This window comes from Polistes dominula, unplaced genomic scaffold (genome assembly GCF_049000335.1).
Source record: "Polistes dominula isolate Pdom_NZ unplaced genomic scaffold, Pdom_raw_medaka contig_373, whole genome shotgun sequence".
Lineage (NCBI taxonomy): Eukaryota > Metazoa > Arthropoda > Insecta > Hymenoptera > Vespidae > Polistes > Polistes dominula.
The window spans coordinates 5,022,984-5,048,030 of NW_028300899.1; the positions used below are offsets into that span (position 1 = coordinate 5,022,984).

Genomic DNA, 25,047 nt, shown 5'->3' on the forward strand with positions numbered 1-25,047 from the left:
CACAGCATAGGACCCATATTCGGTGCAGGTGCAGATCTATTAATATCCAGTAACTGTAACGTAAACATGGAAAGTTACAGTAATCTTCCTCACAGTTATGATGGAGAAAATGCTTCGAACACAATACTCATGGGAGATTATCATTTTTCTGTAGTAGATTATGAGGTCTTTACACCTAGCCATCATACCCCTAAATCGAATCACTGATAATTCGTACGATATTTTGAAACATAGTACAATATTGTAAATACTCTGATTTACATGCTCTCTTATACAGACTGAGATTATTTTATACACGTAATGTAGTTTAATATTTTTCAATCATAGTACGTTAATAAAATATCTATCGGGATATCAAATACAATTATAATTCTATATTTTATACGATAACTAATAGAACAAATTGTATAATTCTAATGCTTTCTCGAAATTGATTTTTTTAAAATAAAATCAGTGTCTCAGAATGAGATAATTAAACAAATTGGATGATCATAGGTTATCGATAAATTTGATAAAATTATTTATACGAGCATTAAAAAAATTTATATAATGTAAAACGTTAATTTTTCGAAATTCGTCATATATTAAATAAAAAGAAAATTAAGTTGCCTTTTTTCTTCATACTATCAATTACTAAATATAAGATACTGAAAAATGATAGAATATACTTGAAAATAAGGAACATATTTGATTTCGTTTTGTTACGAACTTTTACTTACATTTTTCTTCTTTTTAGAGTTGATTTTTTAATGATGATTGCTGGTCACTATATATATGTTTATAATAAAAATTTGCATAAAGCTTATACTAATTAAGAGTGTATTTATATTGAAATAAATGATACGAACAAATTTGATTTGATAGAAGCTCTAAAATAACATCTTAGTCTAAATGAATAAAAACAAAATAAGATAAAATAAAAATCACAAGATTAATATGAATTTGATCAAATAATTTTCTATTACTCTATTCTTATCACGTTAAATGAAGAAACGAATTAAAATAAATAAGATCTATTTATTTTGAATATTAATCTTAAGAAATTAGTTTCCACTAAAAATATACTTTGTAAAATAATTTTTTAAAACATCTCAAAGTTTAAAGATGAGAAATTGTCGTTCGTTTAAGGACGAATGCAAAACAATATTTTCCAAATGGCGGCCAGTAAAATAAAGAGACACTGTAAACCTGTAAGAAACACGTTTCCGAACACGGGGACGTATATTTGAATTTCTCGAGCGTGCTTTTCGCACGTATCATACATGCATAAGTTAAACGCTTATACATCGTAACATACATATACGTATTTATATAAGTATCACAATAAAAAGGTCATTTCAAAATCGTAAAGTTTGCGAGCGAATGCAGACATGGCGAACATGTAAAATAAAAAAAACGTCGAAGTGCCGCCAAAACTAATTGATACTCCAATGCAAATAGTTAATAATTTCTATGGTGTAGTCGGTATCTATTGAATTACGTATATGTATATTAATATACATGTGTGTATGTATATGATATATGTATATAATATACATGATGTATGTATATAATATACATGTGTATATGTATATGTGTATATATAATATACATGTATGTATGTATATGAACGTATTTGGCATATAGAATAATGCGTATGTGTGTATATGTGTATATGCAGTATCAGACTATGTACGCTCTCGTGCGCAGAGAGAATTTATATTTCGTTCTTCGGTATACGTTGAATATTCATGGTACAGTATTATGAGTTTAACATGCTCATCTTCGCCGTGGGCTTTACTATATTATCTATTTATGTCCGTAACCTTTTCATAAATTTGCACGCAACCTTGTAATTTCGCCTCTGTCTTTCAAGAAATCTACGTTGAGATGAGAAAGATTTTTTTTTCTTTTATCTCTCTTTCTTTTTTATCTTAATATTTCTCTCTCTCTCTTTTTTTTTATACTTATAATACACGTACACTTCGTATTGATCCTTCTCTTTTGAACGAATAACAAAATAAATAAAAATATGAAATTGAGTATTAAAAAATGAAATGAAAGATAATAATAAGATATTTTTTTCTCATCAGCTGAAAGGTGAACGTCCTTCTACACTTGCTTTGACATTCTTTCACTGACAATATACTTAGTTTCATTGTCAATAGTAGAAATAAAACGAGACGTGACTGGCGGATACTCAAAGTTGCAGAATACAAGTAACATAGTATAGTAAAACCTTCAGTAGATGTATATATTTGAATTAAAAGGAAAACATAATCGTTTGGATGAAAGAATTTTTTTTATATATTAAAAAAACTGAATGCATTTTATATTCAATGAATTTACTTTTTTACTTTGTGGTTCCATCAAAGTTTTATTTGTAAAAAGAGACCACAATGTTCTTTAATTTGTTCTTACTAATATTGTCAAATACTGAAGGTTCCACTGTATATGTATTATATGGGTATATATATAACGAACGTCACCATATTGATGTAATAATAATCTGTTTTATTATAATAATACTTAAAAAATAATATCATAGAAGAAGCGAACTTTGCATTAGTTTTTGTTCTCTTTCTTCTTTCTCTTTCGAATTGAATCTAGCCTTCGATGGTTTTACAAAATAAATGTATGCACATATACATACACATATTTATTATTTTTATGTCCATATATATATTTACTTACTTATATACATGCATTTATACATACGCACCGTTGATTTGGTCATTTATTTACACTTTTGTCCCTGCCTAATTAATTATAAACGAATACATTAATCTAGGATTGCACGTATTTTTTCGGTATTTTACGAATTACATATGAATTCATTTCTTCTCTATTATTTATCTTACAATTAATTGTAAATAAAAAAAATAGTAATAAGAAAAAAGTAGTAAGATAGAAAGTAAAGGGAAGAAAAAACAGAGGGTGAAAACACATGAAAAAGAAATAAGAAAACGAAATGGGTCAGGAAGATTACAAATGGTTTTAATTCGTTATTATTAAATTTGTTTTAGAGAAAATTAAATTATAATATTTGCAAAATACTGTTTTGGATGATATATGTTATTCAATGAATGATTCATCATGACATTTATTGTTCTTCCATACACACACAATTAATTTTAATTTTAATTTAAGCAATGAAAAAATAATTCGATTATACAATGTTTGATTTAAGAAGAAAAATTTTGTTTTTTAAAAATTGATATAAATAATTACATATGAATTATTTAATCATTCATTAAAAATCGTTAATACTTAAAAACCCCTATACACATTAAAACTGTTAATACACGTTGGCAGATAATTGAAAATTTAATGAAATCTACCAAACAATTTCATTTTTTTTTTCAAATTATTCATATTTCTTTATTTTACAATGTAATACCAACGTTCTTGTTTTATACTTTTATACTATTTTCCTGTTTCATCATTCGTTAATTTACAAAATGTTAAAAGATACATCGATGTTAAAAATGTACCACGAATCATGAAGCACAAAAATAGATAAATGCATTGAACAAATATTTTTAATTTGTATTAGGGGTGTTAAGCACATAAGAAAAAAAAAAAACTCGATGCAAAATTACGAAATTTCGATAATGTTGGATGCGAGTGAAAAAAAAAAAAAGATTAAAAAAACTTATGCGCTTTTACGTATTTGTAAAAGGAATAAGATATTTACAATGATGATGAGACGATGAATATTAACGTAACAAAACGAAATCGATGAAATGAAATGATGAATAGAGAAAATGATAATAGAACTTGTAGGAAAAAAAAAGAAAACAAAGTTACAAATCAATATTATAACAGAGAAGAAGAAGAAGAAGATAATATAAAAAAAAGGGTTTTGAAAAAAATGATGCCGCAAGAGAAGAAAAGGGGTACGTAGATAGACATTAAAAAAGAAAAAAAAAAGAAAAACCACAGCCAAATCCATGGAATCGGAAGACACACATACACACGATGGTTGGTGAATCGTGAAAGCGATATCTTTGCTACCAACTCTCGAGTTTCTTGGATTCCAAGGATCATGACCGCTTTTTTTTTTTTACAATGATTCTCACTCTTTTCACTTCTCCTTAGCTTCGCAGGCCACACGAAGAACCGAGTTTAAAAGCGAATCTGTGTTTTCTACGTGACGCACCCTCTTGCGCGACCGTATAAACCAGCCGGCAAAAGTATAGTCCAAGTTCGTACTTAAACACACACATATAAATATACATACATGCGTATGCACACGCACATATATATACATAAACAGTTAAAAAAATGTTAGCAATAGTAATTAATTTTTCATGGGATACATGAAATAATTATGCGAATGCTTATCGAGTTTCTATAGGAAAAACAACACAAATAGTTTATTCTTCTTCTTCTTCTTCATTTTGTCGATATTATGGTTGGTGATGGTCTTGGTCTTGGTGATGGTGGTGGTTGTGTTATGTTGTATTGTATTGTATTTGTAAGAAAGATCTTTCTTACTCCTTCATTCTTGTATTCTCTCTTTCTTTCTTTCTTTCATTCTTCCTTAGGTCTTTCATTCTCCATCCAACTCACGAGAGACGAAAACTTTACGGTCGGAGTTAAACATTGGCAGGCGTCGAACGGCGCTCGTAAGATAAAACGTTTACTAGACGTTCGACGCGTGTACGAGCGCATTGTAACGCGCGTTCCAAACACGTGTGCACCCCGCGGTTTTACGTGTTCATCCGGCGAATCCACGTGCACACAACACTTCCTTTTCGTCCCTTCACGTCCTAATCCTTTTCTTCCTTCTTCCTCCTTCTTTCTTTCCTTTCTTAACTAGTTTATTCTCTATTATTTTTTGTTTTTTGTTTATACCAATCAAAAGAAAGAGAGAGAGAGAAAGAACCCGAGATCGTTAATAAAAAGTTTAAATTTCTGTTATCTAAATAATAAATCGAATTGTCACGTTAACTCGAATTATTTTGTAGATAATTTTAGTTCTTTTATTGTGGACCATTATCTTGTCAAATCTATTGTATGTATGTGTGATGCTTGAGTAAAACGTTTGGTACATAATAATAATAATAATAATAATAATAATAATAATAATAATAATAATAATAATAATAATAATAATAATATTGGTATTAGAATAATGCAATTGATGGATCTCACGTTAGAAATCTTGTAGTTTTTTCTTTCGTTTGTATTTTTGATCTTTCTCTCTCTTTCTTTCTTTCTTTCTGTTTTCTTAATCTTTGTGTTTCTCTTTGTTTATATCTGCAGGTAACAGATAGAATCCATTGAGTAATTCAAATAGAAACGCGAATACAATTAAGTATAACACAGGGGTCCGTAGAATAAGTATCTTGTCAAAGTCCATTGAGTGCCGACAGCAATTTTCGATTTCACCGTTTTGCTTATGCTTAACTCTAAGCGTGTATTATTTCACACATACCGGCAGATTATAGTAGAATAGAACAATATGACCTTTCTCACGGTATAAGGAAAGATTTTCGGTAGACTAGAAAGAATAGAAATAGGGAAAGCGGAAGGGTGAAAGAAAGAAAGAAAGAAAGAAAGAGAGAGAGAGAGAGAGTTAGTGAATGAATGAAAAATGACAAATAAATTGTTCACAAACACTATTATGATAGGGTAAAGAAAAGCAGTATTCAGTTTTGTTTCTTTGACATTCCTCGAAAAGAAAAACTGGGTTTTGTCGAGTCATCGAAATATCATTAATTTTTCACGTTAAAAGCTAAAAATTTAAGATCTCGTAGTGAGATCGATAGGGGCAGGTTTTTTCTTCAAGGGTGGCCCATAACTGTCACTTTCTTCTTTAATATCTAACTCTTCATCTTCCTCGTTAGAATCGAGACTTGATTTCATTGATAGATCAATAGGAATATCCTGTGGTGTGAAATCAATGTCCATATCGGGTGACGAGGAGGTTGACGATTCTCGATCGGATTGGGATTTAATCGATCTTGGTGATGGACTGTCTCGCGTAGAACGTTGTTGTCTTTTTAATACTGTATCCAAATAATATCTTTTGTTGTAATTTTCGGTAGACGAATTGTTATCTTTCGTCGGCCGAACGTTTTGATTGTGTACGTCCCTATTATTATTATTGTTAGCAAAATTTTTGTAATCGGTTGTCATTGTTTCGGTGCCAAGTGTCGTTGATGATACGGTAACTGTTGTAGTAGTAGTCGTTGGTGGTTCTGGTATCGTTGATGACATTTCATCGTGTATTGGTGAATTGCTTTGAACGTTTGGCGAGGGACAGGTTTGCATCAAAGGATGCGAAGCACCATGCTGAGTACCGTAAAGGTGATAAGGTGGAAACATCGTCAGGCCTGGCGGTGGCAAAAAGGCTGGCTGGATTAGGGACATTCCACTGAGATGGAAACCAAATGGTAAGCTCATCATTTCTTTACCCAATGCTGAAAGTTCGGCAACAGAGTGTGATAAATGGGAATGCATTGGGCGGAAACCCGGATGCCCGGCATAAGATGCCCTTCTTTCAGATATTTCAACCGAACTATCGCTATTGTGTGATTCCGGGGAACTTATACTAGGAGATGTTGAATTCTTATAATCATCTAAGCCAAGTAACAGAGAATCTTCCTTTCTTTGGTTAGGATGTAGACCGACCGGTGGACTTATTGCTTTTCGTTGCTGTTGAGAAAGTTGAGGATTAACAGGCAAATTTTGAGGATAAAGAAGTTGTTGTTGAGCCTGTTGCTGTTGTTGAGGTTGTTGTTGGGCTTGCTGCTGCTGCTGTTGTTGTCTTTGTTGTTGTTGCTGTTGTTGTTGTTCTTGCAATAGACAATGAATCTTAAACCAATTTGATCGGCGTCCATAACGAGAACTCGATTTGGACATTCCAACCACTAAACATTTTCTTAAACGGCACGCCTTGCAAGCTGTACGGTTCTTCTTGTTTATCACGCATTCTCCACCATTTTTGCATTCAGAGATGCTGTTCAAGTTGTTGTACGATCTACCGAAAAATGACTGCGAACAGAAATAAAATATACAAGATTAAATATTGTTAATAAAATGTGATTATCCACTTTTTAATGGAAAGTGACCTATTAGAACGTGTTCTCATTATCTCATTCACGAGGAGTAAAATAGAAATGAAGATTAGCTCTCGATGGAGACAGAAAATGAAAACTGGGAGACTAATTAACTTATAATGCCGCAATTGTACGCGATTCCGAAACTATTTGTATATCTCGTGTCTCTAATTTTCAAGATATTTATATTTTTCTTATACTTATATTAATTATGACAATGAATTTAAACAACGATTGATAATTTTGGTTTGTTAGCGTCAAATCGATTTGTCGGAAAGATCGTCGATGTTTAGAAAAAAAAAAAGGCAGCGTTGTTAACTTTCGCTTTTTCTGTATACATATATATATGTACATATATACAGGTACATAGAAACGGTATGTTATTAATTGTTTCTGGTTCGTTTGTCCTGAAAACGAGCTCTTCCTGCGGCCCAGTGATCCCAATGCGCGCTTCGCCGAGACCCACGACGACGCAGCGGGTTGGCTTCGCGTTCCACTTGTCCTCTCAACTTACTTGTCGTTTCACTATCTCTATCTCTTTTTTTTTAGTAGTAATAGTAATAGTAGTGTTAGTAGTAGTATTAATAGTTCCTAGTTGTTGCAGTAGTAGTAAGTAGTGTAGTAATGTATAGTATGTATGTTAGTGTAAATAAACGTCATTTCTCTATCTCTGTTTTTTTAAATGTAATAGTAGTAGTAATAGTAGTGATAGTAGTAGTAGTAGATGGTAGTAACGTGTAGTATGTATGTTAGTGTAAATAAACGTCATTTCTCTATCTGTATCTCTTTTTTAAATGTAGTAGTAGTAGTTGGTACTAATGTATTATATATGTTCGTGTAAATGCTTAGAAGGGTTTAGAAGAGGGGTGTAAGCACGACATTTCAGGAGCGATGACACAATCGAGAAAATGCTACCGTTATTACGTCCTCTCTTCCATCAACCTCGCTAGACTCTGCACGTTGGATTATGCAAACGGGTCCTCCTTTGAAGTTGCGACTTACTTGATACAATGATAACGATATTTTTTCTTTTTCTTTCTTTTTTTACTTATATAATTCTATATATATACATATACTTAAGATTAATTCGTTTAGATTAATACATGTTTGATAGAATTCATTAGTTATTACTATACTCGATATTTTTTATTTTCAAACTAAAACTTTTAGTTAAATTTAAAAAAAATATTTACTCAGATAAACAAAAAGAAAACAACTCACTTCTTCTTGTTTTGATAACATGTATAAAATGCTAACATTATAAAATATTAGGGGGGTTTTTGTAAATAAAAAAAACGACATTATTTTTCGGTCCCCCTAATGTATCTTCAATCAAAAAATATATCGGGTGTCTTATTTTTTTTTTAGCAATACTAGGATCAATTATAAAGAAGACAGTATTACGTATAAATGGGTTCAATTAATCGGTTTTAACATTGAACGAGATATTTCGAAAATAAAAATAAACTAGAGCACTGAGTAATAAAATAAAATAAACTAAAATAAAACGTGTATTGATGAAATAACTGAGCGCGTCCCTGAGTTATTCGAGAGCACGTGTACCTGACGGGTCCCCCTACCATCACCCCCCTCGGCCCAGTTTCTCGATTTCGTTCGACTCTCGAGGCGATGCTTCCGGCGCTTCGCACTTGTCCGCCACAATTGTTTCCGCCCTAGTTCACGGTTACGTCAGCTCGACATTGTTTCGTTTCGTTATTTTCGTTTTCAGGCCCACCGTAGCATGTCAGTTCTCTCCCTTCTCCTCTACCCCTTTCCTCTCTTCTCCTCCTCCCATCCGACTCTCACAATCTCTCTCTCTCTCTCTCTATCTTTCTCTCACTCACTCACTCACTCATTTGCTCATTTGTATTACCTGTCTTTCTCTTTCCATTGCGCTTTACGCTCGAGTTAGAACTCGCGATCCGTGCCCTGCTTTTAGAGATTAGCAAAGAAAGATTACCGAGCCAAGCAGACCGATGATTTGTATTTTTCCTAACGAAATTAATTCATTGCAATTTTAAACAGTGCAGTAATAATTTATATAAATAAAAATTAATCCCAAAAAACAACATAATCCGTTTAATTATTTTTTGAATGAGGGGGAGGGTTGAATTGAATATAATAATTATTGAATTTCACACATGAAACGTGTGAATAATGTGAAGAAAAAAAATAAAATTAGATAAATAAATGAAATTAGGTATAATCATTTCTATCGAAGAGAAAGAGTAGTGTTATTTTAAATAATTGGTGAAAATGAAAAGAAAAGGAGAAAACAAGAAAATTTTTGAAGAGGATCACATGTATGAAAAGGTTTCTAATCAGTTCTAATCGATCGACAGGTGGCCCCGCGGTTGACACGCATGCTTGGCCAAACGTTTTAACCTCGGCCACGGGAACGGGTCGTGAAAGCGATAGTCGTGCTGGTGTTTTACGAAATCACGGGAAAGAACGACGACGACGACATCGTAGCTTGCGAATAGTGTTCTGCTGGTTTAGAATAGTTGATGGATAGGTGGGAGGAATTAGGAACGAATGAGAAAAACTTGATGCCAATTTGTACGAGCTAATCTCTTTTTCTTTTTTTTTTACTCTCTCGTGTATATATATCTATATGTTTTTACTGTTATCATTATATTATATATTTTTGTTTTGCTTCTCTTGATCTCGTGAGAAGAAACTCACCTTGCAGCCCTCGCAGGTGAACGCGCCAAAGTGGAAACCAGCCGCGGGTTCACCGCACACCTTGCATTGCTGATTCATCTGTAACAAAAGAAGAAGAACTTTTATCGTTTGCCATTTCGTTTGAGTTCACGATCCGAGTTCATACACACATACTAATACATACATATGTATATAGGTACGTACATAGGATACATATATGGGCGCGCGTGCACGATTGAATATAAATGTATGTACAAACATTGGAAATTATGAAAGAGTGGACGGATGCTTTTATGCGACTTATTTGTAGAAACTAAGTGTTTATTTTTTCACTTTATTCAAACAACGCCGCTCGGAAGAGCGTGATTCCTTTCGAGTTTAAATCCTTCGAGTACTACACTAAGATATAAATACATATATATATCATTCTAACCATAAGACTTTCTAATATTTTTATTTTTCTTTTCCATTTTCTTTTTTTGTTATTTTATTTTTCTTTAATAATAATCGTTCAAGGTAAATATTTATTTCTTTTATTTGTCATTATGTTAATACGTTCTTATTAACGTAGTATCATCGTGACAATATCATTGAAATTTATTTTAAAATAATAATATCAAATAAATAGTACTTTTGTTCCATTCAATTAATTTCATTCGAAATCTATGCTTAGGAAAGAATGAATTTTTTTTTCTAATATCGTTGAGAAGAATTTATCATTGGTTACGTATACAAATCGAACTGACACCGATCATATACGATTGAGAAATAAAAAGTTACTTTATTAATATTCATAGTATATCCCAATTATCTAATGTGATCTAATACACGTAATACTTTATGACAGTTTTATTAAAATTAATGTTCGATTATTGATCGAATATTTTTACGAAGAAAAAAAAGTAAACACAAGTTTCCTTTGCAATTCATTTAGAAATGAATTAATACTTTCTTTTTTTATTTTTTCATATTTGTAATACTTTAAAAGAAAGAAATTTATGAGAATCGATTTTTTTGTAGTGAAAAAAATTTATGAAATTTTTGTTACACTTCTCGTAATAAAAATTTCATTGGTTAGATTTGCACGTAAATGGAAATAGATATTAGAATAGGCAAAAATTTTAATATCGTTCAAAATTACATATACGAGTTAGATGATTGGGAAATGAGAAGAATCACGATTGCACAATTGTCGGACTTTTAGCGCTTGGCGTGTGCGCCCGCGAATCGCTGAATCGTGGCAAACAGGCGCGTGTTACGTTCAACGAGCGGAAAACTCTTGTGCACGAGAATTTTTTTTCCATTTTTCCCTTTTCTTTTTTTTCTTTTTTTGTTCTACCTCTTCGTTCGCTGACTTCTCATTCGCCTTCTTTGGTTATTCGTCCAGAAAAACTACAAGATAGGGAATGGTCAATTTTTTTTTTCACACCTGGACGATTTTACCTTGATTTAAGATTTATATTAGAAATTTCTAAACAACCTTCCCGCGCTAGATCATTTATTTCTTTTTCTATTTTATTTTTCCCTCTAATTAATTTAATTATTTTACCACTTATCGTTAATAGAACTCGACACATTTCACACCCACCCTTTTATTTTATCTCGTTAATATAATATTTATCTAACTTTCGTTATCTTTCTTATTTTAATTTTTTTCAAATAATTTTTCAACATTTTCAAACTACTCTAAATTTTCGTTATATTCAACGAATATTCTTTATATTCAAAACCTAGAAAAAAATATAATTCTATTATCTCTATTTCCTATTGTAAACTCATTCTTTTGATCTCGAACTATAGTTGGTGTTCCACCATCGGTGTCGGTGTCGGTGTCGGTGTCGGCGTCAGCGTCGGCGGCAGCGGCCGAATGTCAAAAGTTAATATTGTTAAGAAATATGGGACAATAGTGAATGACCCACATACGTGTGTGTTGTCCCGAAGTAATATACGTATCTCATGTTTTTAAAGGTATATATGTAAGGAAGTATAAGTTGGCGAGTACGTAGGTAGAAATATAGATATAGGTAAGCATAATCCTATCTTCTATTCTATATATGTATGCATATGAGTGTATGCGTTTAGGTATTTACGTGAGTTAGCTAGTACGTTACGTTCTTTTCGTTTAGGCTCTTTCGAAGACTTTCATACATGACGGACTGTCGCTAAATGGGAAAGTAAATCTTAGCTAATGGAAGAGACATCGAATGTTTGATCAACGGAGTCTCTCTCTCCTGACCTACACCCTACAGTCGTTGACACTTCTCGTTCGAACTATGTACGTGCGTGTGAGTGTGTGTATGTTAAAAACTGAACGAAGTTGGTTGTTGAGAAGTACAAATTGCGTGCCTACGCTTATACTTTTAATTCCGTCTTCGATTCTTTCACATTTTTTATTTTTTTTTTAAATGTTTTTTACGAAGAGAAAGATCACAAGTTGTAAAAATCACAAAGAGAGGATTCTTCCTCATAGAAACAGAAAACGCGACTTTCATATCGTTGCTATACTAAAATATATATCTTACTTCGGAATACCAGGATACTTCGAAATCATCTCAGATAAATTTATTGATCGTATCGATCCATCGATCGATCATTCCTTTTGCATACATAGTTAAGTATGTGTTGTATAGAAATGTTGTGTTAAGCAAATATGTTACTCAGGTTTCTTCTTCTTCTTGTCTTCTTCCTTTCTATCTATATCTGAAACCCTCTCACCCTTTTCATTTATTGAGATTTTCGTAACGTAACACACTGTGTCACGGACCGTAAACGTTTTCGAGTTCACCATGAAAAACCGATAGTTTATGTGGTAATAATCGTTGTGGTTCGATTCGTTTCAAATCATTCCTCTCAATTCCTTCAGATTTCGATCTGTTTCTAACTTAGTGTTGTACTTTCGATTATACACGCTGTATATATATATTTATTCATTTTTTTTTATAAGTATTATTATTCTAAATAAAATTACGATCTATCGTAAGAAAATGAAAAAAAATATCCTACAAATAATAGTATTAGATTATTGAAAAAAAGAGAATGAAATTGGAATATATTGAAATTTTATAATATTTCGTCAAATCTAATATAAAAATGAAAACTAGAATAAAAAGAAATCTTATCTAAAGAAATGTTAATTTAATTGAGAGAGTAAAATAGGAAGAAGCCACGAAAAAGAGAAAAATAAAATAAAAAATAATAGATTAAGGTCACTTATGAGATTTTTGTTAGATGATAACAAATATAAATGATATTTCTATCATTTTATACGTATCTAATATAAATTATTAAAATAAATACAAATTTTGTATTGTATCTCGTAGTTTGTATCATGGTTTATATTTATTTTGGATCATAATCAGCAATTGTTAACAACATTTGATCCAACACGATCAAAACAATATGTTCTAATTTTTTTTACTTGTCTAGCTTCCCAAACTTTGGATCATAGTTTGTAAATATTTTATTTAGTGTATACGAAAAACAACTAATTAAATTAAAACAAATATTTATGTATATCAGATACAAACTAATCATTGTTAACAATAATAATAATAATAAAGTAAATGAAAAAGACAAATACAAAAGAAAAGAAAACGAATGATACAAACGTTTCAATCTTTAGAATTATTGTTAAATTTAAGTGTTGAATATCAAAGTTCTTCTTATTATTCTTCTTATTATTATTACGATAATTTGAAAGTACGTCAAAGAGTTTGAAATCTTCGAAGGATCGATTCTCGGCTTGGTCTCTCGGCCTTCGTTAAAACACGCGCAAAACTCACGGTATAATAAGCGTTCTCGATTATCGTCGCGATCCGTTCTCGAACGAAGACCGACACCGATGATGATGATAATGATAATGATGATGATCATCATCGTCAAGATCATCGAAGGGAAGGGATCATCATCATCATCGACGTTAGTTGAGTTGCGCGATCTTTTGCTTAAGAGAAAGAGAGCCGTGAGAATCGTAGCGACTTCTGGGCTGTCTTATTATAGTCATCTATATCTATATCTATATCTATATCTATATCTATATCTATATGTATATCTATATCTATCTCTCACTCACTCATTCATTCATTCATTCTCTGTTTTTCTCATTCTCATTCTCTTGATCAGCATAACTTAGGATGCTAACGATCAAAGCAAAAATTATTTTCCAACGTTCCAAAGGGAATCATATCGAAGGATGAGATATACCTATACCTTTCGTTTTCCTTTCTCGCGTTGACCTTCTCGATAAAACAGCCCCTCAACACCCTCACTTTTTCTCTCCCTCTCTTTCCATTCTATCTGTTTTTCTCTCTCTCTCTTTTTTTCTTTTTATGTTTCTTCACGTCGACGGAAAGAATCGCGTTGATTGACGATCTCGCAACGCCAAGATTCCTCTGAGGTTCAACGTACCTTCAAAGACTTTTTCTTATTATTCATTTTATTATACACGATAATCATTTAAAAGATCCGGATTCGACTGATATTTAATATATTAACAATTAATTACGATTGAAAATTATCTTTTTAATTTAATTAATTTTTTTTTCATGATTTTAACAACATTCGCTAGATTTTTAAGATTCAAACGTACCTCAAAAGATGTTTGATTTTTTCGTATTATTATTCATTTAATTGTTCACGATAATCATAGAAAAGGAAATGGAGAAGATTTGATATTTTATGTTAACAATAATTACGATTGAAAATAATTGTATTAATTAAATTAATTATTGTTCACGATTTTAACAACATTTAGGAGATTCTAAAGGTTCAAACATATCTCAAAAGATTTGTTTTCTTATTATTCTTCTTATTCACTTAATTATTTACTATAATCATAGAAAAAATTTCTATTCGATTGATATTTAATATTAACAATAATTACGATTTAAATTAATCGTATTAATTATTTTTCACGATTTTAACAACATTTGCGAGATTCTTAACATTCAAACGTACCTCAAATGACTTTTTCTTATTCTTTTTCTTATTATTATTCTTCACTTAATTATTCACGATAATCAAATAAAAGATCTGGATTTCACTGATATTTAATATAACAATTAATTACGATTGAAAATAATCGTATTAATTAAATTAATTATTTGTCACGATTTTAACAACATCCGTGAGACTCATATGATAATTATTATCGTAATTGTAGTAGTCATAGTCGTAGTCAATAATAGTTGTCGTAGTCGTTGTCACATAGTCACTCGTCTAGGATTCTAACTTGATGAGAGTGTATTGCACAACACGATCCGGATGAAAGATTCCTTGCTCGTAGTGTAGTATCTTAAAATAAACTTCGAAGTATTCTCGAGTTGAAGAAGATGCGACGAAGTGAGTGAGTGAGTGAGTGAGTGAGTGACTCTCGCTTTAATCACAGTGGTCAAAGGTTGTTGTAATAGTAAAAAAAGACGTAAAAAATAAGAAAAGGAGAGAAAGAGAGAGAGAGAGAGAGAGAGAGAAGGGATAAATAGAAAGAGGGAGAAAGTACATAAACAAGATGTTCCCTTTAGCAACCCTCGAAGAAAATATTTGTCGTCTTATTTTCACAATATTTTTTTACGACTCTATCCCCACCAAAATTTTTCTATTATTTTCTCAGAAGAACTTTTTTACCGAATAGATCTAAAAAAGTAAAAATAACCGTTTCACAAAATGTTCGGAGAAAGTTCAGTTAATAAAAAAGAAATAGATAAAACTGCACGATACGATTAGTTTTTTAAGTCAAGGGTATTTCCAGTTAAGTATTACGGAACAACCTTTATTTTTTATGATCTCTAGATAAGTTGGTTAAAAAACTATACAAAAGAAAAAGAAGGAAAATACTTTCATTTCGTGAGTTATGTGTCGTCAACTTGGACTTTTTTATACGATGTTCCTTTATTTTTTAACTGCAACATGGTGAGAGGGTGTTGAAAACAAAAAGAAAAGAAAGGAAAGGAAGAAAGGAAGAAATGTTTCGTCCAAGTTTTTTAGTACGATGTTTTTTAGTGAGATATTTTTTACTAGTTCGTTCCGGTAACAGAATGGGTAAAAAGAAAGCCTTAAAAAAAGTAGAGAAATGGGAGAGAACAAAACATTTTTCCGAAACATGGAAGATACTTTCTTGTCCCGTAAAAAAGTCGACTTTTTAAAATTCTTTTCCCGTAAAAAAGTCGACTTTTTTATATTTTCTCCCTTAAAAAAGTCCATCTTCCCCCAGGGTTTTTTTTATTCTACTAAACGACTATTATACACACACACAAAAAGAAAATCAAGTTATATTTTATCCGATTCTTTTTTTCTAACCTTGTCCATTGTATCGGGTCACATATTTTCTTTTGATTTTTTATTTTATTTTACGTCTTTTTCTTACTCTTTTAGCTAACGTAAGTTCTACTAAAAAACAGGTTGGTTTCATCAAGGTGATTTTTGACTTCATCAGGGACACTTTTTTTTTGTAATAGTAAAGAATGAAAGTGCAGTTGCACAGAGCATACAAAAGTTGCCGACGGATAACGTTAATACCTCTAACATGATTCTAATGATAAATCTATTCTAATCTCATACATACACAAATTAATTTGTATAAGAAAAAAAAACCGTTCTCTCGTGTTAAAAAATTTTCATCAAACGTTATTTTTTTATCAAACGAATAATAAAATGTTAAACACATAGGATTTATCTATCGTGTAAAATACAATGTTCGAATTAATGATAATTACTAACGTACGATTCTCGTAATACATAATATGATGATGATGATATCATAATATCTCATCTTCTTAAAACGGTGCGCGATCCAGTTCGCGGAGAGCAACTTCCGGTCTTTCGTAAAATGAAAGAAAACTAACCCATAAGAAGAGGAACGTAACGCAACGTTCCGCAACGCGTGATCCCGCAAACGGCCTTCGGCATCACAAAACGATGCACTACCGATATATATTCCCAACTTGCCGCCTCGTCGAATCGTATTATTAATTCTACCTTATCTTAAACTCGTATTCTACACGATGATCCGATATGCTCGATTAGAATCGTCAAGGAAACATTTTTATTTATTACGTGTATAACAATTATTGTTATTATTATTATTATGAAAAGTAATATTAAAATACGTTTATTTTATGATTTATATTCGATAGTCGAATTATATCATTAAATTCATCGTTATTTCTCTTATTATCATAATTACTCATAGAAATTCCGTATAGGATTATACGTATTACGTTTATCTACGAGTTTAGAATTATCTACTAATTTTTTTTTTAAACGTATCATTAACCTATCACACAAATATTGAATTGTTTAGGAATATTTTACTTGCCAATTTATAAATAAGTAAATATATTTTTTTTATTTCTAAATCAACACGCGAATTATTTTCAATTATTCGCAACATGCAAGATAATCAAATCTTATATAATAGTTGTTAATATAATATTATTTATAATGTTTAATAGAAAATTTAAACACGAATCTCTATTGATACTATTCATTTTCAACTACATTAGTTTAAAATTAGAATCTAATAGATAATCAAGAAAGTATGTTAGAGTAGTTATGATTTAAAGTTTCTGAAGAATCTTCGTACTTCGTTCGTATATTTTATACCATAAATGAAGAATGCGTTATTAAATAAAAAGAAAAAGAGATAGAGAGAGATATGAAAAAAGGGATAGAAAGAAGCGTTAGAATATAAATGTTCTCATCGTCCGTTTCCCCGTCGTAATAATATCTCGCTTCTATTCACAATCAGAACGGTGAGAATATCATACGCTTTCGATATCATTAAGATCATCGATAGATAAGAATCTACTCGATGTCTAGCGAATTAACTAATTGCTCCGATCCCCGGTGAGTTGAACTATCTGACTAACGAACAGATAGAGATAGATATAGAAATAAGATAGATAGATAGATAGATAGAATGACTTAAAGGTCTCTTATCGGGCTCGTTACTTCGAGAACGTAATAACGTTTGAAATCCTGTCGAACCGTGACGACTTTCCTCCACCCTCCCCTCCCTCCCATAGATTGTCACGATCTAAGAAGATGAAGATGAAAAATAACGAAGACAAAGACTTCATCTTTGTCATTAGTCGTAGTAGTCGTTTGGCACGTCAACGACAAGTGCAAGTAGATGCACCTCGTATGAAGAATTACTAAATCTATCGTCACCTCTTTCTTTTTCTTTACCTTCCATCCCCTTTTCGATCGAGATCGTAGGAGTTGCATTCTAGGTTTTACACTATTACAATCAAACAACAAACTAATCAACCAATAATTCTACTTGCTGCATGCCACATAAATACCCGTCTTCATTCTTTACACTTTTTTTTCCCTTGTCTATTTTCTTCTTTTTTTTTTACATTCGATCAAAAGAAACGCACATTCTCCGCCTCCGCGTAGATTAATTAAATGTCAGGGCACGCTTGTTGTGTTATACAATGTCGTTCGCGAAGTTAAACACGAGATTATACCGTACCGATGTGCACGAAATTACGAATTCTTAACGTTTTACCTATATACATACATAATATACATACATACATATTATATGTATATATCTTTCTCTCTTTCTCTTTTACTAAAGAATTTCCTCATTCGACACGTACCTTGAAGAGCTTTGCGATGATTAATAGATCATCGATGTTGATGACATTCGATTTGCGTCCTTGTTTCATTCGAGTTTGTAACACTTTTTCATAAAGGATGATATTCCCATAGTCCTTCTTCTTCTCTTAATTCTTATCCTCCTCTTCTCTTTGTTGTTCTATTTTTTCTCTCTTCTTATACACTGCATATATCTTCTTCTATCTCACTTTCAAAAAAATCTATTAAAAGATGGGTGGACAAAAATTTGCACAGATTTAACTAAAAAGTCGAGTCACTTTGAGTAAAAAAATGTAAGAAAAAAATAACCAAAACTGGTGAGAGAGAAAAAAAAATTTCTGTGAGAGCGAGAGAGAAAAATTTTAAACACACTGTCTTAAAAACTTTATCGTCCTTTCGATATCCAATGAAAAAAAAAATAATAACTCACTGTTATATCAACTGATAAATTCGCACGTGACGAAAGATTCGCGTAACACCACCGTTGTTGTTTATTTGTTTGTAATCCGTCGTGTTATTGGAATGTACGGAGGAAAAAAAGGTGAGTGGAAAAAAAAAGGAAATGAATAAAAAAAGGAACAAAAAATTAAAAATTGAATTTCCAGTTGAAGGTGTTATGATTGGGATATTGGATTAAATAAGATAGACAAAAATATAAATAAACACACAAATGACGAATAAACGATATTAACAAACAACGAGAGAACAAGTAGATAGATGATACTTGATCCGACGATGACCGTTAGGTGAATGACTTTGGATGGTAAGGGTGTCCACGTAGATTCTTGAATCGACCCCCACCACCAATGATTTTCTTTTGATCCCACTCTTTCGTTCGATCGTTCGTTTATTCGTTCGTTAGTTTGTAAGTTCTTTCGTAAATACGTACGTACGTTTGCTTTACTACTCGCTTACTATACGATAGCGCGCGCGTTTCTCGTAAGTATAGCTCGGAAGGGGCCTTATGGACACACTGTGTGCTGAGTCGGAGAAGCGTGCAGGGTCCATCCGCTCGGCGAGCACAGGTGGTGGGCTGCAGGACCTCTCTCGGATGCAATGGTGGGGGTAACTTCACACTGGAGGGATTCTATCTTTTAGTTAGGAGAAGGGATAGAAGGGAGGGGCTTCGCTACTTCTCTCCCTACTCTCTTTCTCTCACCTTCCCTTCTTCTTCTTATTCTTTTTTTTATATCATTCTTTTTTCAAACACATATACATATATATATTACATCGTAATTTTATTTGATGTTATTTTCTTTTTTTTTATAAACAACTATTATAATTTTTTATATTTATTTAATCCAATTAATTATTTATTTATAATAATACGTAATATAATTTTATTTTTTAAATTAACAAAAATTGAATAAATATCACACACTTGTATATATCTTTTTTTATTATTGTTTGTATAGTATTTGTCTGTTCAATCGGTTGATATATTTCGTAATAAAATTGTTAACGATAGTTCGAGGAAAAACATGATTAGTGTATTATATAGGAAAACGAAGTAACTATCCATAAGTAAGTTCATGTCCTCTCGATGAAATTGGTTTCTCGCTTCTACTTACTTAGTTGGAGAATAATTTCATGGGTGTACGTTTTGGTAAGACGGAACGTGGGAAAGTCTCATACGCTGGCAAGCATTACGCTTGACCTCCATACGCTACGGAATGACTTGCCTAAGGTCCTTTTATGTAACGTGATGCGTTTCTTAGTCTTCGTTTCTTCTTCCATTTCTTCTTTTTCTCTTATCGTCTATTTATCGTTATAGTCAAATCGATTTGATTCTTTGTAAAACAAAACAAAAAATAGAAAAACTCCTTATAATAAACTTTTGGACTGATTTTTATTTATTCGAAATATCATATAATGATATGTAGAATTTGTATTCCCAAGAAAAACACACACATATACACAAAAACACGCTTAAACGATAAGTTAACTGATTCTTTCGTAAGAATACGTTGAGTTGGTCAGTACATTAAAAGTCATTCTTGGTAATGTGTAGCTGATAGGATTCTTTTCATCGACCTTTTTCATACGTTTCTACAAAACGAAAACGCCTAATTACACTGATACCGGGCCACATTTTATCACGAAATTTTTCGAACTATGTCGATTTCCTCTCTTTTCCATCATATGAAATTTATCGATAAGATAATCTAATTGTAATGTATCTCTTTATCCTAATATTCTCGTTCGTATCATTACCAAACACAAATAGTTTTCAGATGATTTATTTCACAATAATATCGTTATAATTTATTTTAAATGACCCTTAATATCTATTTCATCATTAATGGAAAAAATGTTTACTTATAGACGAAATTTCGAAAAATTTGTTGTACAATGATATATATATATCAGTTCATCGAATCAACCAATATTGAAAGTTTCTTTTTCAATTATAATTCAATTAAATATTATGAAAAGAAAGAAAGAAAGACAAAAAAAGTGAAACGCAATATATTTGTTCATTTTTTTATTTTCTTGGAACAAGGTTATGGAAAAGGGGGAAAGGGGGTTAGGGAAGAGGATAAAGAAATTATCGTAAATTTTAATAAAAATTTTATTCTTTATCTGTTTTACATACATATATATAATATATGATAATATTAATGTAATTGACATACATATTAAATATGTATATTGTAGAGTATAATTTTGAACAAGTAATATTTCGGTATTATAATACAACGATATTATTATCTCGAAGTTTAGAAATGTGCTGATAGAAAAAAAATGTCCTTAGGCTTTAAGGCGGGATAATTAGCAACGAAACGTCGTCCCAAGGAAGACGAGTAAGTTTCATTGCGATTTTGGCCTCAGGCGGTAAAGCAGTAATTAACTAAATGTTGCTATTAAAAACGATAATCGACTTACTATTCTACGTTTCTACATTTATTTTATTTTATTTTTTTATTCCACTCGACTATAATCTTTTTGAGAATAATATTGTCATTTTAGTCGAAAAAAACAAAAACATGAACGAGTGAGATAGAAGGGGTGAAGGAAAGGGGGTGTGGGAGGAAGAAACGAGATGGAAGAAAAAACCAAAGTAAATTTTAATGTATTTCAATCAAATTTCTTTATTATCTTTCATTCCCTCTAGGCTTTTTAAAATATAAATATCAATTAATATAAATCAAGCATTAACAAATATCGTTTTCTTAATGAGATAATTAGAAGATATGGGTTTACAATAAATTGATAAATATCAATGTGTTTTAATCAAATTTCTTCATTATCATTCTTGATTTTTATTCTTCTCTCTCTTTTTTTTTGAATAATATCGTATAAAATAAATCAAGTTTTAAACAAATATCGTTTCTTGTTAAACGAGATAATTTGAATGATATAAGTTTGAAATAAAAATCGATTTAACAAGAAAAAACATAAGTTAATTCGATTGTCGGCAAAATATTAACGGTAATTTCTTGTTTGGGCAGCTTCAAAATAAAAAAAGAATAGAAATGTCGTCTCCTATGGTTTCGTATTAAACGAAGAGAGAATAAAAATAAAGGAAAGGATGACAGTTAGAAAGTGCAGTTTGGATTAATAGTCGAGCTATTCTTTTGCTAGAAAAGCAAAAGAAAAGAAAAAAGAAAGTAAGAAAAAAAATGATGAAAAAGTTTTCTCAAAGAATATCATTTAAAGGGTTTTCTTTAACGAAATATTAATAGACTATGACCCTTTTTTCAAGAATTCGTGTTTTCTGTTTTTTACCTGAGAAATTCAATTGTGTTATGTTATAGAATTTATAGTATTTTCAGAAAACAGAAAAAAAAAGAAAAGTAACGCAAAAGTGACTTTTTTACGAAACTAAAAGACATATAAAAAAGTTCAATATCAGTGAGACATGTTCCTTTTTAAGGGTAATACATTTTTTATTGCTTTTCTTTATCGCCGTTGTTTTTAAACAATACCGTTCGAATGATCTTGCCGATGTTATGTTATTTTTCTTTCGATAAAAAACTGTTGGCTGCTATAAAAAACAAAAATTGTATAAAGAACATCTTCCTTATTCTCATTTTTCCCTTTGAAAGTTCAATGTAAAAAAATAGGAAACAACTCTTAGGTCTATATAATCAGGTAAGAAAAGAAAAAAAAAAGGTTAATAAAAATACAATAAAAAGATATAAAGAGAAAATATATATATAGATTCAACTCGATATCGAGAATAGGATAATAAAACGAATGCGTAGTTTGGTATCATTATGGTGACATAGCATAGCAATTAATGGGACATTAACGTTAATGAAATCTAAGCACTGGCTCAGATATACAAAACCATCATTAGCTTAGAAAACCATAAGATTTACACGTGTATTAGGAAACTTCCATTCTACCATTCTTTTTCTAAAACTTTTTAATTACATATAAATATTTTCATATTTCTAATATTTTTTCTATATCCAATTTCAAAGTAAAGTGTTTACGATTGTTCTATCCCTTTGCAAAAGTTTGACCTCACGAAATGTGGACCTTTTTTAACATGCAATATACTTAAACTTAAACATACATACATACACACACATATGGTAGTTAGAGAAACGAAATAGAAAGAAAATTTCAAACTCGATTTGCACACTTAGCAAGAACAACGACAAAAAAAAAAGAAAAAAAAAGAGTGGGGGATGAGGAAAGGGGGAAGGGGGTTAGATATACTACCTTCGTCGGTAATTACGTTCGGCTTCGATGAAAAGTAATTTCGCGATCCGTTCCATCCTGACCTTTCTTCAACTTTGTTGGTAGGCCATGCGTCGCTCGATACCAATCATTTTTCTAACGATGGGACTCTCTTCTGTAAGATAGATTGCATGAAAGTAAATCGATGATGTTTGAGGGGGGTTTTCTTTCTACTAGCACGCGACGATGTTTTAAATCGTTAATATCGTTCTCGTACCGCTAGGTGTCGCCACCAGTATCATCCACGATTATCCTGTAGAATCCTTAAATCCGATGATAAATATCCTTCGATACATTTTTAATTGTTAAACTAATATTTTTTTAATGAATATAATATATTAATATTATTCATGAAGATTCTGAAAAATCCTTTAATTTGACCACAACCTCAACCCCCTTCTTCATCCAACCATTGGTTGTTATTGTTCAATACATTTTTTAACGTTAAATTAATGTTTTATTAATGAATACGATATTATTGATGAATTAGTATTATTCATGAAGTTCCTGAAGAACTTTTTAACTTGACGATACCTTCCTCCACCTATTCCATTTGTCAAATTAATCGTTTCTCAATTAGGACGATATGTATTATCGATGACGTGTATAATAATCGTTTTTAAATTTTTTGATTCATATTGAATAATGTTAATGAGAAGGTTGTAAATGAGAATATCAAAATTCTAATGCCTTTTACTTTTTAAATGTGATCTTAATATCTTTAGATAGCACTAAACTATTTTAACATAAGGGGAATGGACGAGAGGTGGGGAGATCTACTACTCTAATCATCAAACGTCTATTTCTACTACTCATTAAAATTCTCTAACGTTGAAATGGTATTGCACAATCATAAAAACGAAATAAATTTAGATTCTATCTACAGTTATATATTATTTTGAGTTTGATCTATATATATATATATATAAATACTTTTAGATTTTTATTTAAGATTTTTTTTTATTTGTTTTTGCAAAAATATTTGCAAAATCTGTGGATTAATAGAAATTTCGTAAATAACTTGGCTCGTTGGTCTAGGGGTATGATTCTCGCTTCGGGTGCGAGAGGTCCCGGGTTCAAATCCCGGACGAGCCCGACCGTTATCTATTTTTTTTTTCTATTATTTAAACAATAATATGTTCATTAGTTTCAATGTTGACATTATGAGATAGTTTTTTAACACTGTGAGATCAAATGATGCTTCTTAGTTTCAAATTGTAGCAAATGACGTCTATTTTTTTGGGGGTGGGGTAAAAAAGTGAATGACACAACTGTCACTTGAATTTCCTTTTATAATTTATTACTTATAGTAATAACGGAACATTTTTAAGAAAAGTGTGTAACATTTTTCATACTTATATTGTTTAATATAATTAGAAAAAAAGCAATTTCAGCTATTATAAAAATATAAAAATAAAATCTTCCATGATACGTCGAAAGAGTGTAAAATTTCAACGTAGTACCATAAACAAATAACGTGGACATTAAAAAAAAACATCCAATTCCTAATTAGATAATTATTTGCTTTTTTTTAATACGACATTCTTGACTTTACCTGTGCAATCGTGCGTGTTTATCTCTTTCTCTTATAGTTTTTAGTCATTAATATATAATGAAGGGTCTTTGATAAAAAAAAAAAAAAAAAACAAAACACCCAAAAAAAATACATAGTAATCTCAACTTTCCATTTGATCAATCTAACTGACGAGACGAGTTATCGTAGCCAAAAAAAAAGAAGAAGAAGAAGTAGAAGAAGATGAATAAAAAAAGATAAAGAAAACATCTTACGAAATGTTGTAAGATGACATAACTAGTGCTAGTAAACGTTAGATGTAATTAATGTAAGAATAATATCTTGTTTTCACACGGTTGTGACGCCAATCATTTTCTTCGCAACCTTCTTTCTTTCTAAACATACGTAATACTACACGAATATTATATCTCGTTAATATCTCGATGAGCCAGAGCCCTTCCTGATGAGCCTCGAGCGAGGATCAACCTTCGGAATGGAAGACCAACTTTCTCTAATTCGTATCTCGTC

The 25,047-nt window shown here is 31.0% G+C and overlaps 2 protein-coding genes and 1 non-coding gene across 5 annotated transcripts in view; 2 read left to right on the forward strand and 1 right to left on the reverse strand.

The window, feature by feature from the left end:
- LOC107065228 (uncharacterized) overlaps positions 1-4,935 on the forward strand; it is a 19,605-nt gene extending 14,670 nt beyond the window's left edge. For all 3 annotated transcript variants that reach the window (XM_089179368.1, XM_015318720.2, XM_089179369.1), the window contains exon 9: positions 6-4,935. In XM_089179368.1, the coding sequence (XP_089035494.1) occupies positions 6-207 (202 nt within the window). In that variant the 3' untranslated portion in view covers positions 208-4,935. The remainder of the gene's footprint in view (positions 1-5) is intronic.
- Positions 2,456-19,351, reverse strand: LOC107065069 (knirps-related protein). The gene is made up of 3 exons (XM_015318428.2): positions 18,317-19,351; positions 9,735-9,812; positions 2,456-6,984 (listed from the first exon to the last, which is right to left on the reverse strand). Exons 1-3 carry the CDS (start codon positions 18,383-18,385, stop codon positions 5,731-5,733), a joined length of 1,401 nt encoding a protein of 466 aa, XP_015173914.1. The 5' UTR covers positions 18,386-19,351; the 3' UTR covers positions 2,456-5,730.
- A 4,678-nt stretch (positions 19,352-24,029) lies between these two features.
- On the forward strand, positions 24,030-24,101 carry TRNAP-CGG (transfer RNA proline (anticodon CGG)). Its single transcript has one exon. It is a non-coding gene; the product is annotated as a tRNA-Pro (tRNA).
- The last annotated feature ends 946 nt before the right edge of the window (positions 24,102-25,047 follow it).